This window comes from Girardinichthys multiradiatus, chromosome 5 (genome assembly GCF_021462225.1).
Source record: "Girardinichthys multiradiatus isolate DD_20200921_A chromosome 5, DD_fGirMul_XY1, whole genome shotgun sequence".
Taxonomy (NCBI): Eukaryota; Metazoa; Chordata; class Actinopteri; order Cyprinodontiformes; family Goodeidae; genus Girardinichthys; species Girardinichthys multiradiatus.
The window spans coordinates 35419310-35437660 of record NC_061798.1 but is presented as its reverse complement, the minus strand read 5'-3'; the positions used below and the strand labels follow the sequence as shown (position 1 = coordinate 35437660).

General features: G+C 39.4%; 1 protein-coding gene across 1 annotated transcript; it reads right to left on the bottom strand.

The window, feature by feature from the left end:
- Positions 1-18080, bottom strand: nol11 (nucleolar protein 11). The gene is made up of 18 exons (XM_047365940.1): positions 17899-18080; positions 17389-17502; positions 16450-16506; positions 15040-15188; positions 14527-14584; positions 12346-12487; positions 10127-10333; positions 5680-5756; positions 5135-5258; positions 4890-4981; positions 4153-4218; positions 3855-4039; positions 2808-2933; positions 2402-2635; positions 2176-2254; positions 977-1069; positions 708-815; positions 1-603 (listed from the first exon to the last, which is right to left on the bottom strand). The coding sequence occupies exons 1-18, from the start codon at positions 18043-18045 to the stop codon at positions 490-492; spliced, it is 2172 nt and encodes a 723-aa protein (XP_047221896.1). The 5' UTR covers positions 18046-18080; the 3' UTR covers positions 1-489.
- Positions 18081-18351: the final 271 nt, after the last annotated feature.

Below are 18351 nucleotides of genomic sequence, written 5' to 3'. Positions count from 1 at the left end.
TCACTGTTTTCTCATATATTTATAACCAACATACAAGGTTTTTATATGTAAAATACAGTAACAATTAATTAGATTTACAAAATTTCAGTTATGACACTTAAAACAAAAAAAAAAAACCAAACCACTGAATGTTGTGGCCATTATTAAAGTTTTGATAATATATAAAAAACGTGAGGCTTTAGCATCACTTATCCATAACACTCAGACCTATGAGCAGACTTTGAATTAAACATGCAAATCCTGTGGAATGGTCACAATCAAACCATCTTAAATAAATTTACAGAATAATTTTTTTAGACATCTGCAACTAAAGCAATGAATATGCTAGATGGACATTTTATTCACAGTTAAACTTATATGACAGGAGGCATCTGAGGCAGAAACTATTTCAGGGCATATGCAGCATATAAGGTGGCTTATACAGCTACCACAAACACTTGATCTGAAAAGTTGGAAAGTGGAACTGACCAAAACACCTCTGCACACCTTCTAGTACAGCTCAATGATTTCGATGGAGTATTCTCCGGTGTCCTTCTTTATCTTCGTGTTATTAAGCTCTTGGAGGCTGCCTTCGATTTTTCCGAGCTCAGAAAACAGTCTCACCTAAGGACAAAAGAAGCAATCATTAGGGAAATGGTGGGTGACGTTGCGGTAAATTTCTCCAAAACAACAAGCTGCCCGTGACAGCAGCAAAAATGAATGTTTACCTGAGATCTAACAAAACATTGAAGGTTCAACAGCAAGCCTTTGGCTACTGGAGTCATTACTAACACTGTGAAATGAGCGTCCAACAGCATGCAAACCCAATCCATAATCTGCATTCAACAGAAAACAAAAACGTAAAACGAAATACATTTCAAGCTGTAAAATCTGATTTGTTGAATTCATTGATTTGTTTACAATACACAGACAGCAAAACAACTGAAGGATATTAGCGCAACCTTTCTCTCTGCTCCAGAGTGTGCATCTCAGTTACCTGATTTAAACTGGGTGATCTGCAGCTGTGCGTTGGTATAAGACTATCTGTGGAATATCGCAGGTAAAGAAACTCCAAGTATTGAAGGAAAAGCTGAATGGACATTAAAAACAAAAAAAGAGAGAAAATAATTCTGTTTTAGGACACAAACTTTGTTCTGCTTGATTTACAGGTGTATCTCAACATATAAGAATATAATCAAAACGTAAATGTTAGTGACTTAATTCCAAAAAATTACATTCAGATTCATTACACACATAGATTTGATTTTTTTTTTTTTAAATCTATCACATTTATAATACAGACATTTTATTTTATGTCTGACACAATCGTGGGGAAGGCTGTTGACTTGACATTCTCCATCAGGAGCTACAATAGGTTATTGCTAAAGAAGCTGGCCATTCACAGTTTGCTATATACAACCATGTTATACTTTGTGTATTGTAACACAAAGTCTATTCAAGAGTGTGGGATATTAACAGACCATGAAGGGATGCTGGAGTGAGAGCTTAAAGACCCACCAAACACAGGTGTATCCAGGACATGGGCTTTAATTGTTGTTCTCTTTGTGGTAAACCACAATGTTTTACTTGGGCTATGAAAAAAAAGGTGTTGTTCAGTGGTGCAAAGTCTTATTTTTTGATGAAAGTAAATGTAGGATTTCAAGGAAATCAAGGTTCCAGTGTCCACAGAATCCAAGTTGTTTAAGGTCAGCAGTGAAGCTTTTACAGTCAGTGATGATTTGGAGTGTCATGCCATCTAGTCGCCATCTACCAGGAAATCTTAGAGCAATTCACCTTACCCTCTGCTTAGAAGCTGTATGGAGATGCTGATTTCATTCTTTCTGGCACCTGCCCTCATTGACAAAAAGTAATAATATTCACCACGGTGTTACAGTAGAATCTATGGAGTATTTTCAAGAAGATTAGAGTGCCCAGACCCAACAATGCAGAAGAGCTGGAATTTAGGTTTTAAATGTGTTGTTTTATTGGTTTTATATTCTAATTTGCGGAGTGACTGAAATTTGGGTTTTCATTGACCAATAATCATGAAAATGAACAGAAAACATATCAGTGTGTGTAATTCAGAGTTTCACTTTGTGAACTGAATTACTAAAATAAATGAACTCTTCAATCATATTCTGATTTAACAGAGATGCACCTGTATATTAGAGTGAAAACTGACAAGCTGTTACTCACAACAACATGATCAGAGGAGAAGTCCTTTAGATGTGGGAGGAGGAAAGCTTCACTGTATGCCGTCTGCAGGACCTCATTTCTGCACAGCTTAAGTTAAGATTCCATACTTTCTTTATATAACGTGTTGGTAAAAGCAAAAACATACATCCGAGAGAGCAAAATGCAGCCAGCACAATTCACAAAGAGCATTAAAGTGTATTAAAGTGACTGTGTGCTGTAAGGATACATCAGAGCAGCCTTATGTAATCCTAGTGGACAGATCTGTTGTGGTGAAGCATTTTCCCTTTCTTTTGCTTTAGTCTGTGGGCCATCAATGGTGTCTGTGCGGTCTTCCTCACAGGACGTAGGGCTAAAACCGTTCTGTAAGCCAGTCTGAGCATGCTCATTTGAGATCAGCATTTCCATAAAAGAGACACTGTCGGGCTCCAGGCTCAACTTCTCTGCATCAGCATCTGGTAAACTGTGGAAATCATTTTAAAAAAACTTTTATTTATCATGCAATTTATTGTACAGATGAATTTTTAATAGTGCCTCTTCATGGCAGTAAGAAAAGAGCCATCAGTCGAAAAAACCAAAAAAGCAACTATGCCATGTTCATGTTGATTTGCACACTAAAAAGAGATCAGTTTTACCTGATGAATGCCTTGAGGCAGGCGCAGGTCATAGCTTCTGGGATGTCAGGGAAGAACTGTAAGCAGAGCTGGCAGAGAAAATAATCCTTCTTCTCAAGTGCCAGAGGCAAGAGGTCAGGACAGACACTGTTGAAAGACAAGGCAGACAGTTACATTCAACAGAGAGAGCACTGGTTGGTCTCCAAAATAACAAAAGTAAAATATCTAATCAATTACATGGGGTTCACTTGGTTCCCTTTAACTGGGTCGGGCAAGTTAAGTCTCCTTGTTACAGTCTTTGGAATAATTATGAGTTTAAACATGGTTTACACATTGGAGCTGAAATAATTAATCGTGATTAAATTGATTATTTCAATACTTGTCAACTCATTTAGTAATCAAATACTTATTAACTAGAGTATACAGACTCTTAACCATGCTATTTGCTGAGAGAACAACCCACTATGAGCAGTAATAAATAGTAATAAATTTTGCATTTAAGACCAAAAAAACCTTCTTTGTCTGTAAAAATCTCTGTGAAAAAATGAAGCACCTTTTGCTATCCAATTATCAATCGGATACTTGAAAAAAAATATTAGCAAAATAATCATTGGTAGCAGCTGTAAAAACATATATCAGTTTGTTTCTATTGATAAGTATTTTCAATGAATTATAAAGAGAAAAGGTCATGAAAAGCTCAACTTTCACATATAATTAAATTTAAATGTATATCACTTTCTGAAGATTTAGTTGTACACCTCATTACCATTAATTATGATTATGATCCTCACTTTGGCAACTCCACTCCTCAACTATGAGCAATTACGACCCATGATCAATCCAAAATATCTCTAAGCGATCACCTTATGGTAGATATAATTCACAGTCACAAACTACGTAACATTAGGGTAGCTAAAAAAATTTCTATAAAGATGGTCTGTAAAAAAAACAAAAAACATCCAGTGGCAGACAGCTATTTTTTGTACTCGCCTAGCTTGAATATTAAAAGGCCAAAAGTGCAGAAGAATGACACAGCAGAATGACCAGCACCCATCATGCATCACTGACCTGTGGGAGAGGCACTGTGTGTGCACAAGTTGTGTTAGAGTGCTGGAAGAGTAAAACGCTGGATCAGCCAGGCTCCGGGACACGACAGTTAATGCTAGCTGTCCCAAGGAAAGCTGCAGGTCCTGCAGGTCTTGCCTGGACAGCAGCCTCTCAACCTCTTTTTGGACCCCTTCTGCTGGTGCTGTCTGCATTTGGCAAAGTATATTTTTTAACCACTGGAAGAATTTGGCATGCTTCAGTGTCATCTTGGGGAAGTGGTAGACTTCAAACAGAAAACGATTAATGAGAGAAGTATTACCTTAATTAGGTCTTGTACTTGATCAATTGTTAAACTAGTGGATAATTGCGTCTTACGGGTTGTTCTCTGCATTATGAAAAGGAGAGGGAAATTCAGTTAAGGTGGTGTTACATTCATGCAACATCAATAACAAAAAGAAACTGTGATTTGTAAAATTAAATGAAAAGGTTTCATAATTAATCCAGAATTATTTAGTACTTATAAACACCCCAGTAAGGTTTTAAAAAGGTCATGTCATCAGTGATAACCTTTGATATGAATACATTTATTCAGTGGGGAAAAAGGTTCTAAAAATTGTGCTGTACCTTGAGACTGGTAAAGCAAAGAAAATAAGATGAACTTGAGCAGTAAAGTTGGGGTGAGATGCCCTTCTATTATAATGGGGTGTCGCAACTGGCTGGACTGAGACTTGAGTTGACCTTGCCACCAGGCACACTGAGGAAAATGGCAAGGGAAATGTCTACAGCTCACTGTTACAGACCTGCAGTAAAGAGTGTTATCTGGGGAGTCACAAAGCCTCAATAATAACTTATTAACCTTTTCACACCAGGGGTGCCAATAACTGTGGAGGGTGCTGTAATTACACATAAGCTACACAGAAACCAACTGGAAATAGGTGTAGTACTATTTTCTAGTAACAATTTTTCCATTAATCTTTAGAAAGTAGGTTCAAGTGCTGGGGATGATGCACTAGAAATTCAACGAGCTATTAAAAAAACAAAACAAAAAAAACTTACTGTCTTCCTGGTCTCCACTGGTTTAGGAGGCTCAGCTTTTTCTCCATGTAAAATGGTATTCCAAGATGGCACCAAAGTCGGAGGCTTGGTCTCTGTTGTAGTTGGAGAAAAACGTTGCGGTAAGTGAATGCTGAAAAATGACAATTTGTTTATTTTTCATTAAGAGTTGTGCTACGAACAAAGGGATAGAAGGATTATGTCCGTGCAGAGACAAAGCTGCAGGAAGTTGTTATTCTGTCTCGTACCCTCAATCTTGACCTGCTTTAGTTTTCCCAGAGCAGAGGCGAGGGAGGATCTTGGGCATGCAAATGGTATAACAGAGAGGGCTTTTCCATGTGGAATAAACAACTTGCTTGAATAACTCCAAAGCTACAACAAAGAAAAGACAACAGCAACCAAAAAACAGTATTAGTGGTATATAAATCTATTACTGTACATATCCTAAAAAGCACACAGTAGCAGCAGGTTTAGGGTTGTAAACTGCTATATAGTTGTGAGAAGGGACAATGAGCCCCCTTCACAGTGGAAAGCAGACGCAATGATCTACCAAAGACATACAGTCCTCCATCAGCACCCAGCAGCTGGAAGGACAGGGAGCCTTGGCCTGTTCAGAACAACTCGTAAAGTTAAGGCAAAAAATCCTTATGAATACATGTAGGAGTTTATCAGCATTCCAGCATCAACGCTGTTTCACTAACCAGAAATGAAAAAAAAAAATGAAAAAAAAAAAACAAACAAACAATGAAACATTCAGTTTTGGTATTTTTGTATTCACCACACAGGGACATACCTGTCCGTAGAGTTTACCCGCCATCTCTTTTGCAGCCTGGAGAGTCTGAAAATTTGTATTCCAGATGCAGAGAAAGTCTGAAAGTTAAAATTCAGAGACAGCAAATTAAGTAACTGGATACAAGCACAGCTGTGGATCAATTTAAAGCTTAGGTTCTAAAAAAAAAAAAACGGATCCATTTAAAGGCGAGATTTTAGCCAAGCGTTTTGAGTAGAACCACTGAAAACCAATAATGGGATCATGTACAAGGCGGGGAAACTGGTAATCCCTTTTTAAGGCCACTTCAATTTCTTGGAGATGGAATTCAACTATTGAAAAACACAGGTAACACATTTTTTTCTTTCAATTTTTGATCTGATTTTTATTTGTTGATCCTGTTATGTAGTTATAACCCTCTTTATTGATCTTTTATCTGATAAAAGGGAAAGATTTATCCTTAATATCCTCTGACCACTTACTGGAGAAATAATTACTGACATCTCTGTTTCTCTTACCCAAGCTGCAATTAAGTATGAGTCGGTTTCTGGTGTCATGGTATACCAAGGTTTAATAAAGTCCCGCGATGAAACCGTACACCATACAGTTCCTATGTGTTAAAGTGCTTCTAATGACACGCCACAGAAAGTGTTGGAATGACCGAGCCATTTGTAGCTATATGGAGAAAAGCAGTGCAGCGTTGCCCCTCCCCAGTCTGTTGCTTTGCATTGCTGCTCAGGTGGTTGCAAAAGGGCTCCCACACTTTCCCTTAGTTACAAGACAAATTCAGCTGCTTGCTAAAGTTTCTGGTCGCAAAAAAAAAAACAGAGGCAGTCATGGTATGGAAACTAAATGGAGTGTCACCAATCCCTCTTATCACTGTAACACTGTTTTTAATGAACTGTTGGCAAACTACAAGCAGTGTGTCTGTTAAGCAGCTGACTGCAGGCTAGCTACCCGAACAGACAGAGTATTTAACAAGCCAAAACCAGCTTGCTACAAAAGGCATACTATTCTGTACAATAAGCATCTTTATTTGAAAACTACTACAAAAGCTAGCTAGCAGGTGCGTATCCTTAATTTTAGCCTAACCATATGTATTAAAATCCAAATAATGATAAAAATGATTGATAACACTTTTAACACTTTAATATTAACTATGATACATTATTTTTGCAACACAAGAATAATTGTTGACTTTCTGTTTAAATAACGATAATTAGATCACATTATACATTCTTGTTTGTACTTTTTGGTGCAAATTCTGTATACTATGAAACCATGGTATTTTTACTCAAACGTATCATTTCATATTGGCCCGTGTTTAACTATGACCCGTTATTAATGACTAGGGAAACTCTGCCTGCCAACAGTCCCAAGTCCTTCAGCTAAACTCTTACAGTTTAGTCATAAACATTTACTCTTTTTTTCTGGTTTTTCATTGCTGTTTCCCTATTGCCAGACCACAGTACTCTGGTTTTAAGGCCCAGAACTTTGCTTTCTTTCATTTTCTACCTGTATGTTTCCCCTTTTACAAACTATTTTATCTCACTTTGCTCCAAAGTCTCAATACCGCTGACAACTGGCGACCCGCTCCTGCCTGACTTTTATAAACCTTTTCATTGTCTACCATCCAGGGTTCCTACACATTAATCCTAAACAACTTAATTAGTGGACTATGTTGGTTGTGGAACCAACAGATAGTCCACTAATTAAGTTTTTTGCTTTGTTCTGCTTTGCTTTCACAAAGCTGAAATTGGCTTGTAATTTTTCGAGCGCGCCATTTACTGTTTTGCTGAAATCTGGGCTAACATACCCTGCTGTATTTTATGGGATATCAAATATTAAAAGCTATTTCTTTAAAGCATAACTTGTGATCTTTGGAATATATATTTTGTTTTTAAAAAGTTCCAAAATAAATATAGCAGTTTTAGTGCAGGGTATTTAAGCAAGAACCAATCAAGAATAGTGGGTCTGGTTCAGACTGAATATAAAGATGTTTTTGAATAAATGTTCATTCAGTCAGCAAGCCAAAAACCCACAAAACCGGGTTAAATATTACAAATTAAGATGTAATTTCACAAATAAAACATAAAGACTAAAATTTAAATATAAACCATGGGAAAACTACTGCATTTAATAGGAATTATTATACTTCTGGTTCTTAGAAAACTGAAGAGATTTTTTTTCCCCTGTACTTTTCCAAAACTGGAAAAAGGTCCATACTTTCAAGACTGTGTAGGAACCCTGCCCATCTCTTGTTAGGACTTGTTAGTAGGGCCTATAGGACAACCAACAACCTTGTTAAATTAGTCAAAGACCCAGATTCCATTCTGTATTTTAGTCAAATCTTGCAATATTTGTATAAGAAAAATGAAAATTGTACTTTTTTTCACAAGTTTTCACCAGGACTGAAGCACTCCATTATTTTTTAATTACTTCTTCTACTTGATCCAAAACAAAAAAGAAGCAATGTATGAAGAAAAGCTCTTGCTTTTACACTGCTCAAAAAATGAAGGGAACACTTAAACAACACAATATACAGGGGTTGGACAATGAAACTGAAACACCTGTCATTTTAGTGTGGGAGGTTTCATGGCTAAATTGGACCAGCCTGGTAGCCAGTCTTCATTGATTGCACATTGCACCAGTAAGAGCAGAGTGTGAAGGTTCAATTAGCAGGGTAAGAGCACAGTTTTGCTCAAAATATTGAAATGCACACAACATTATGGGTGACATACCAGAGTTCAAAAGAGGACAAATTGTTGGTGCACGTCTTGCTGGCGCATCTGTGACCAAGACAGCAAGTCTTTGTGATGTATCAAGAGCCACGGTATCCAGGGTAATGTCAGCATACCACCAAGAAGGACGAACCACATCCAACAGGATTAACTGTGGACGCAAGAGGTAGCTGTCTGAAAGGGATGTTCGGGTGCTAACCCGGATTGTATCCAAAAAACATAAAACCACGGCTGCCCAAATCACGGCAGAATTAAATGTTCACCTCAACTCTCCTGTTTCTACCAGAACTGTCCGTCGGGAGCTCCACAGGGTCAATATACACGGCCGGACTGCTATAGCCAAACCTTTGGTCACTCATACCAATGCCAAACATCGGTTTCAATGGTGCAAGGAGCGCAAATCTTGGGCTGTGGACAATGTGAAACATGTATTGTTCTCTGATGAGTCCACCTTTACTGTTTTCCCCACATCCGGGAGCGTTACGGTGTGGAGAGGCCCCAAAGAATCGTACCACCCAGACTGTTGCATGCCCAGAGTGAAGCATAGGGGTGGATCAGTGATGGTTTGGGCTGCCATATCATGGAATTCCCTTGGCCCAATACTACCAAACCATTCTTGAGGACCATGTGCATCCAATGGTTCAAACATTGTGTCCTGAAGGTGGTGCCGTGTATCAAGATGACAATGCACCAATACACACAGCAAGACTGGTGAAAGATTGGTTTGATGAACATGAAAGTGAAGTTGAACATCTCCCATGGCCTGCACAGTCACCAGATCTAAATATTATTGAGCCACTTTGGGGTGTCTTGGAGGAGCGAGTCAGGAAACGTTTTCCTCCACCAGTATTACGTAGTGACCTGGCCACTATCCTGCAAGAAGAATGGCTTAAAATCCCTCTGACTACTGTGCAGGACTTGTATATGTCATTCCCAAGATGAATTGATGCTGTATTGGCTGCAAAAGGAGGCCCTACACCATACTAATAAATTATTGTGGTCAGACCCCTTGTGAGATCATATGCTGGTGCGGTTGGCCCTGGGTTCCTCCTAATGCAGGACAATGCTAGACCTCATGTGGCTGAAGTGTGTCAGCAGTTCCTGCAAGATGAAGACATTGAAGATATGGACTGGCCCGCCTGTTCCCCAGACCTGAATCCGATTGAGCACATCTGGGACATCATGTCTCGCTTCATCCACCAACGTCACCACAGACTGTCCAGGAGTTGGCGGATGCTTTAGTCCAGGTCTGGGAGGAGATCCCTCAGACCATCCACCGTCTCATCAGGAGCATGCCCAGGCGTTGAAGGGAGGTCATACAGACACATGGAGGCCACACACAATACTTAGCCTCATTTTGACTTGTTTTAAGGACATTACATCACAGTTGGATCAGCCTGTAGCGTGTTTTTCCACTTTAATTTTGTGTGTGACTCCAAATCCAAATCCAGGCCTCCATTGGTTAATACATTTGATTTCCATTGATGATTTTTGTGTGATTTTGTTGTCAGCACATTCAACTTTGTACAGAACAAAGTATTCAGTGAGAATATTTCATTCATTCAGATCTAGGATGTGTTATTTGAGTGTTCCCTTTATTTTTTTGAGCAGTGTAAGATATCCCTAAAAAAGAACCAGGTTCAACAATAAAATAAAAAAATACAAATTAATGAACGTTTTTAAAGGGTTTCATCTTCATAACTTAACAGGAATTTTAAGACTGCCTTTACCTTTTCCAGGTCCAGCAGAAGGGTGTGGAACCCCGACCACAGCTACGTGGGCGTCATCCAGGAAGATGGCCGATGCCGCTTCCAGCAGCTCCTCGCCCACAGGGAGACTCAGTAGCTGATCCCGAGGCAGCGGAACAACCTGAGATCCTTCATCGACTGCTGGACCCCGAACAGACACCAAACTCTGGTACACATGTCCATTAGGGTCTGAATACGAGAAAAATATGAAAGGAAAACAAAAATTCAGCATCTGGTTTTCTACCGCTTATTCCATAGTGGGTCATGGGGGAGCTGGTGCCCATCTCCAGCAGTCTATGGGCGAGAGGCAAGGTACACCCTGGACAGGTCGCCAGTCCATAGCAGGGCAACACACAAACAACCATGCACACACTCATTCACACACCTAAGGGCAATTTAGAGTGACCAATTAACCTAACAGGCATGTCTTTGGACTGTGGGAGGAAGCCGGAGTACCCGGTGAGAACCCACGCATGCACGCGGAGAACATGCGAACTCCATGCAGAAAGACACCAGGTTGGGAATCAAACCCAGGACCTTCTTGCTGCAAGGCAACAGTGCTACCAATGAAAAAAAGGAAAAAAATAGATACAGCAGCTAAAATTAGTTCCTTTATTAGTCATGAATAGAAAATATGGCTGAAATTAACATGAATCAGATGCGTATCACCAACAAGTCCCTTTTAACTGCACACCACACTACCATCTTTACATAAATAAATGTATTTAAGTGAAAAAACTAGGACAACCTAAATCTCTGTGTTTTTCTAACACATTTGGACATAAAGATATTTAATATCAAATTTGACTCTACTCAGAGAAAAATAACAAAACTAAATAAAAAGACCTTTTAAACCGTTTAAAAATGTAATTTCTTTTGAGGGAGATCACATCAGGTGTACATAATTACAACCATTACTCAGCATTCTCAGGGAAGTTTGCTTTGTTTAAATGTCTGACATTTAATTTTGTCTAAAAAAGATTTAGTCAGAATGTCCGAGTAGGAAATTTAACCTGTAACGACCCTCAAAGTCGGAATTATGAGTTGGAAAGTTGCCGCAACAGGTCCATACCTGACTTCCACGTTCAAGATGGCTGCTACTTGCATCAACTGTGTAAAACTTTCTTACTGTGACTGCTTGTAGCAGTTCTGTATTTTTTTATGTAACGTGTAGTCAATCGACATGTGCTACATTTCAGTGTTTATAAGACGTGATGTTTCAACTGTGTTTAGGTGGATGAAATACCGCGTAGATCACTGTTTATGGTCACTGTTATTGTTGTAGGACTGCTGTTACAGTTGCTAGCAATATGAACAAAAACAAGCAGCAAACTGGAACGCCAGAAACTCAGAGATAACATAATCTCCGAGCTCCAACTTCAGAGGCTAATGCAATGTATGTCTACAAGGAGAGGAGATTTAAAACAACTGCAAACATTCCAAGGTCTGGCCGTCCAAGCAAGTTCACCAAACAAGCAGATCGAAAGATGCTAAAAGAAGTCTCCAGAACCTCTAAAATGTCAACCTACAGCAGGCGCTTACAAGGTAAGCAAGAGCATGTCTCTACAATTAGTAAGAGACTGCAAAAGTACCTACGTTCGGTAGAGAGACTGTAGACAAAGATCTGGACTTCTGATATAATGTTCATGAAAAAGATGAGTTTAAAAAGGAATTATTTGAATATCAGAACAGAGAATAAGTTTTATTTAAACCAAACACAGCATTAAAAAAAAGCCCATTACAACAGCGAAGTATGGAGGTGAAAGTTTCACGGTCACGTCATGTATCAAACATGACCCTGTATCAGAGGGCGTTGGAGAAAACTGTGAGACCATCTGTGAAATAATTAAAGCTGAAGAAAAGCTGGACCCTACAGGATGATAATGACCCAAAACATAGCAGTAAATCCATGAACAGCAGCCTGAGAATTAAGAAATTAAGAAGCCTGTTCCAGGTCAAATTCCTTGATCTCACAGAGATGCTGTGGGGTGACTTGAAACAGGATGTTCATGCAGGAAACCTATTTTACTCTTTTCCAGATATAAATAAAAACACGATTAGACAATGACATGTGAACACATCTTAATAAGGAACTGAGTATACTAGAGTATGATGAGTGTTGGCCCTATCCCTGACCTACAAAACTAATGTGTCAGGTAAACCAAACACCCAAACGGTTTTTACAGGAAATTAAGACTTACAGAGATAAAGCAGGCAGATGTTTTTATCCCTGTAGGAGGCCCAGAAGCTGAGCGGGGAGAGGCCAGGCTCCTCTGGCTCTAGCCGATACCTCTGTACAGAGTTGGGGTTAAGTCTCTGCAGGTAGAGGAAATGATCTCCTTTCTGTGGACACACATTGAAAATCCTTTAATGAAAAATAACAGACATCAAGAAGCACCAGAACAGTGCCTCACAAAAGTATTCATACCCCTTGAACTTTCCTTTTTTGTTACATTTCAACTATAACATTAATGGAGTTTAAAGTTATAATTATTTAGCTATATCCCAAGTTTTGCTCAACTCACAGAGAGGTGTTCAGTCCAACATTTAAACATGCAAAGGTGTAATACAACTGCAAACTTACCAAGACATGTCCATCCACCTAAACCAACCTGTGCAAGGAGAGAATTAATCAGAGAAGCAACCATGAGACCCATGGGAAACTCTCAAGGAGCTGCAGAGACCTACAGCTTAGGGGAAGAATGCATTGACAGACTATTAGGCCACTTTCACACTGCAGGTGTTGATGCTCAATTCAGATTTTGTGCTGAATTCCAATGTTTTTTGCATTGTTTTTGGAACTACTAACTCAATGCAACTGCCACCAGACTTCAGTATGAACAGTTCACGACGCCAAAGCGACTGCATTTGCAGGAGAATGTAGACGTCAAACAACAGCTCACTGTTTACAGAAGGGTCGCATTTGCCTGCAGTGTGAATGTACCTTAGTACACTTCACAAATTCGGCCTTTCTGGAAAATTGTTTAGAAGAAAACTAATGTTGACCAAAAGCCATAAGTAGCAGCTTTCCCACAACCCATGCCTGAGACAGAGCAAACAAGGGAGAGAACGTGTTCTGATGTATGCCAGTTAAGTAACAATGCAAATAAACTCTACCATTGAACATGGTGGTGGAAGCTTCATGCAGTTGGGATGCTTATCTTTAGCAGGGACAGGGAAACTTGCCCGTGTTGATGGGAAGATGATTGGATCTAAAATACAGGGCAAGCTGTAAGAAAAAAAACTCTTATGCCTCTTTTCCATAGGCTCTACTTTAGCAGGCTCCACTCCACTCAGCTCGTTTTGCGACCGTATCCATTACTGGCTTTTTTGGCCCGGTACCATCTTTCTTGGTCCCTGCTCGTCAACAGGTCCATTCGGGGCTGAGCAGGGCCAAAAATGTGACGTGAACAGGCTGGTGTCACTGATTGGTTATAAGCATTTGCAGCTGTATATTAATGGCATGACAAGTGGAAAATCTCAAAAAACTCAAGATCGACTTCAAAAATATTAGGCGCCGGAACGGGTCAAGCTGAAAGCCATGGTGGTGTTTCGAAATCACTGTCGGAGGATAAGGTATGTGACAGTGAGTGTTTATTTTACTTCGAATGTTTGCACCTGAAACTTATCTCATCTTTGGTAGGTTCACACTGAACCATAAGAAGGTAAGGGTCATGACTCCAGCTGTCAGTAAGTTAATGGAAACACAACAGCTTTTGTACGTAGAAGAGTGAGATCGAGCGGAGTGGATCCGTAAACAGAAAAGCAGCATTAAGAGGCCTCAAAAGATTTGAGACTGAGCAGTGATTTGAGCAGGACAACACTAAACATACAGGCAGAGCTTTAACAGAATAGTTTTGATCAAAGCATATTCATGTGTTAGAAGGGCCAAGTCAAAGTCCAGACCTAAATCCAAACATGAAACTGTGATACAATGTTAGGTTGAAAGGTGCTCCCATCTAATCTGAGATTGGTCTTTGTTGCAAAGGATAATTGGGCAAAAGATTTCAGTGCTGGTAGGGATACCCTGAAAAAAACCGAAGCTGGGATCGCAGCAAAAGATAGTCAAAGTTTTGACTCAGGAGGGCACAATACAAATAGATGTCCCACTTTTCAGATTTTCATTTGCAAGGAATTTTTAAAAACTTATTATTTGTCTTTCTTTTCACTTCAGAATTATTCACTACCTTGTGTTGGTCTAGCACCTAAAATCCTAATAAAATACATAGACGTTTGTGGTTTTAACTTGACAAAATGCAAAAAAAGGCTCAAGGGGTATGAATACTTTTGCAAGGCACTGTATAGGAATGTAATACAAATGTTTACAGAGATGTCCAGGACAATAATGGTATAAGATTACAGTTCTTAAATAATTACGTTACCAGTTCAGTTGTAAAGATGATCAGCTGTTGTGTTTCTGCCACTATGCTGGTGCTCCACCTACCAACAAAAAGACAAATGACGTTTGTTTTAAAAGACAAAACTCCAGAGGAGGGAGAGTTCCTTCAAAATCCAAACATGTAAGGCAGACCTGATCTTTTCTAGATATGACCCAAATGATCTGCATGTTAAAACCCCAAAATGTGTAACCCTTCAGACAGAAAGGTATGCATCCTGATGTCTAATATCTTCCCTAACAATTAGGACATTAAGCAGAATGAAGTGTCTGAAAAAACACAGTAGATGTAACAGTTGTGTTCCCATTATGTAAAAAAAAAAATCAGAGGTCATGCTCATTTTGAATTTGAAGTATATAAAAATTGTAAAATCACATGAGAGACTGAAGCGTTAAGCAGACAGTATCTGATTTTCCAAAAACTGTTATTTAATCAATCTTTCGTTATGTGCTGGATGTGTGAGAATGGCAAGTATCTGCATCATTATGAGTTATGGACCTGATTGCTTCCTCCTTAACAAGGACCTCCTCTACAGGCTGCTGGGGAGCAGAGAGCAGAGAGTCCAGCAGTCTCACTGCTCCTCTTTGAAACAAGACGGCCGGACCCCCAACGAGTGCACAATGCACCTTCCAGACATCTGCTGACACCTGAGAGAGATTCAAAAGTTGGCAGAGGGTAAAATGTGTTTAGATTTGTCAACTATCAGTAAAAAGATGGATGAAGACTGTTTGATTTGGTTACACGGTGAACAAAGTAATGACAAATTTTAGCATAAGATCAACACAACATGATTATAAAGCACTTTTTACATACCCAGCAGCATTAAAATAAAAACAGTCTTTGGAAGAAAAACTATTTCCATCACTGGCCAATCACTGGTACATCCCATCATTCAATAGCTTGTAGAGCCACCAATGCAGCAATAACTTAAAGTGGTTGTCTGTTTTTCACATGGTTGGGGAGGAATTTATGTCCAATTTCCCTGCTTAAGTGAACTGAAATTCACTTCTGCACAGCTGTCTTAAGATCCTACCACAGCCCTTTTAATTGGGTTAAGATCTGGACTTTAACTGGGCCATTTCAACACCTTGATCCTTTTCCTTTCCAGTCATTCGTTTTGCTGTGTTTGGTATCACCATCCTGCTGAGGATTTGGTTTGGACCAAGCTTCAGCTGTTGGAAAGATGATCTCAAATTTGGCTCTAAATTACTTTGGTATATAAAGACGTTATCGATTGTCTAAATAACTGGAAAATGCCAAAGTTCTGTCGTTAGAGAATTAGCTCACATAATCACCCCTCCACCGTGCTTGACAGTGTATGTAAAGCATTTCTGCTCGTATGCTGTGTTTGGTTTTTGCCAAACATGGTGCTGTTGCGTCATCTGTCCAAAAGGTACCATTCCAGAACTATTGTGGTTCATTTGAATGCAACTTTGCAAACTTAAGTGTGCTGTCATATTCTTAGAATAGAGGAGATGCCCCTGGCATCCCTACTAAACATGCCAAAGTTTTTCACTCTTTTTCTAATTATATTGTCATGAATTTTATATATTTAAGCTGATAAATGAGGGACAGAGTCTGAAATTTAGCTTTTTGGTTTTGCATTTTCTGACAGTGGAGTGTAATTGCCTAGGCATCTACTCCTGGGACGATTGGCAACAGTCTTAATAGTTTTCCACTTCTGAATAATCAAATGACTCCAAATTGCCTGACAATGGCTCTATAGATCCCGTGGAAGGAGCAACGGTGTACTTGCATTTGGCTGTAAATGTGAACTTCAGGGTATGGACAAAAGAAAATCGGTCAAGTAAAATGCTTCAAATGTAGCACACACTGAAAACAGAAGCTTTGTTTTTAATTTGTTTAATTGTTACCTCAAAAAAGTAAATAACCGAAAGTCACACTTACTGTTGCCTTGAAGGTCTTGTCTAAAATGACGTCGTCTTCTTTCCAAATTCTTATCACCTAAAATAAATAAAAAAAATATATATATATCCCTTAAGACAAAATGTGCAAACCAATTATAATACATAAGTTATTTCGAATCCTGATTGCCTGGGACTGTGTTGTGCATTACTTAAGCAACTTTAATCGAAACAATAGTCTGGATAAACAGTTAAAAATTGTGAATTGAAGAAGAAAGTCTTGGGGAAAAAATAACAAAGCCGTAAACCTGCTGTTGGTGCTGCATTACGCTTCATTATAGTCCAAAACCCCATGACGGTCTTGCATCAACTTCTGTATTTGTGTAAGCACTTCAAGCATCTTTGGCATGGAAAACATTTCCATGAGAGGCACAGACCATTAAAATATTACTCATATTAACTGGAGATCCACCAATAAACCTGCCAGAGGTTGGAATAGGCGAATATAAATGCAACAACGAACAGCAGGCAGTTTGATAAAGTTTGAGTTTAATAAAAGTACTATTAAGGACCTATGTTTTGATGCATTAAAGTGATAATATTTTATTTTCCTCCTTTTGTGTTGGATTTTAGTGGAACTACCGCCTTTGTCAAAGATCATGTAGCAGATTTTTTCCCTCTTTAATGTGTTAAAGGTTCCTGGGGGATGGCGGATAGACATTGGCTCAAAATAAGAAAACAGGAATTGGAAGGTCAGCCTTAAAATAACGAATGGGCCTTCGTCCACGAAAGGACCAAATCTCTGATTTGAACTTAATTCCCTTACATCAATATATTAATTCAGTAAAATACAGATTGCAGTATGCAAAAGAAAGCAGCGTTTTCCTCAAAGTGAGGCATAGCAAAGACACCCACATGTGGATTGTGTTTCATGAACCCGATTCCCTCTCCATTCTCCAGCTCAATGACTGAACCTGGTTACCTTGTTGTCTGAGACTGCCACATACTCATTGGTATGCTTGTTGAACACCGCTGGACAGGTCAGTGTTTGTCCTTGTTTCACCGTCCAGCTGCCCAAGGGCTTCTGGTCTGACACCTGTAACAACATACATGACCAACACATGGAGAAAACCTCTATAATCCCACAGTGTTTGGCTCTAGCGAGTGCAGCAATATATGAAGGATTACATTTAACTTCTAAAAACGACTGCAGCACACAATATTCACACGCCAAAAGAGCCTTCGTGCTGGGAATAGCTAACATTAGCCAAACGTATATCTGCCTGTTATTAACGTGACTTTCTAAAAACGTTTATGCTGGTGGTGATAACTTGTTTTCGCAGGAAAAAGCCCAGTGTAAAACATGAGCGATAGACCCAGGCTGGAATAATTCAAATATAACGGCTCTAGTTCTGTTATTGAGACCACTACAGGATGCTAACACGAGTCGGCACCGATCAGCCGGCCCCAGGTCTTAAAATCTAAACCTTACCTTGTATAAAGTCACGGATCTGGCGGATTTAGTGACGATCACATGGTCGCAGTCCCTCTCCTCCTCGATCCCCCGAATCTCAGAGCTTAGCTGATTCGGAGCTGGAACAAGTCCGCACAACGTGTATCCCTCACACAGCGCTGCCATGCTGGACCACAAGAAAGTGGAGCTCTTGGAATCTCGCGAGAGTACACGAGAGGGCAAGAGCAAACTAGCACAAACCACCAGGGGGGGGGGTGCTGGAAGCTGCTGCCTGCACGCAAACTGATCTGACCATATGATCATCCTTTTGCGTGTGAGCGAAGGTGGCAGACTATAGTTTTATACAGCAGTGATATTTATTTATTTTATATCCTAAGAACCAAACCATATTTCGCCCGTAACAGTTACAACAGCAATATCCATGTATATGTTGCCAGAATATCACCCTTATTACATTTGAAGTTATCTCAC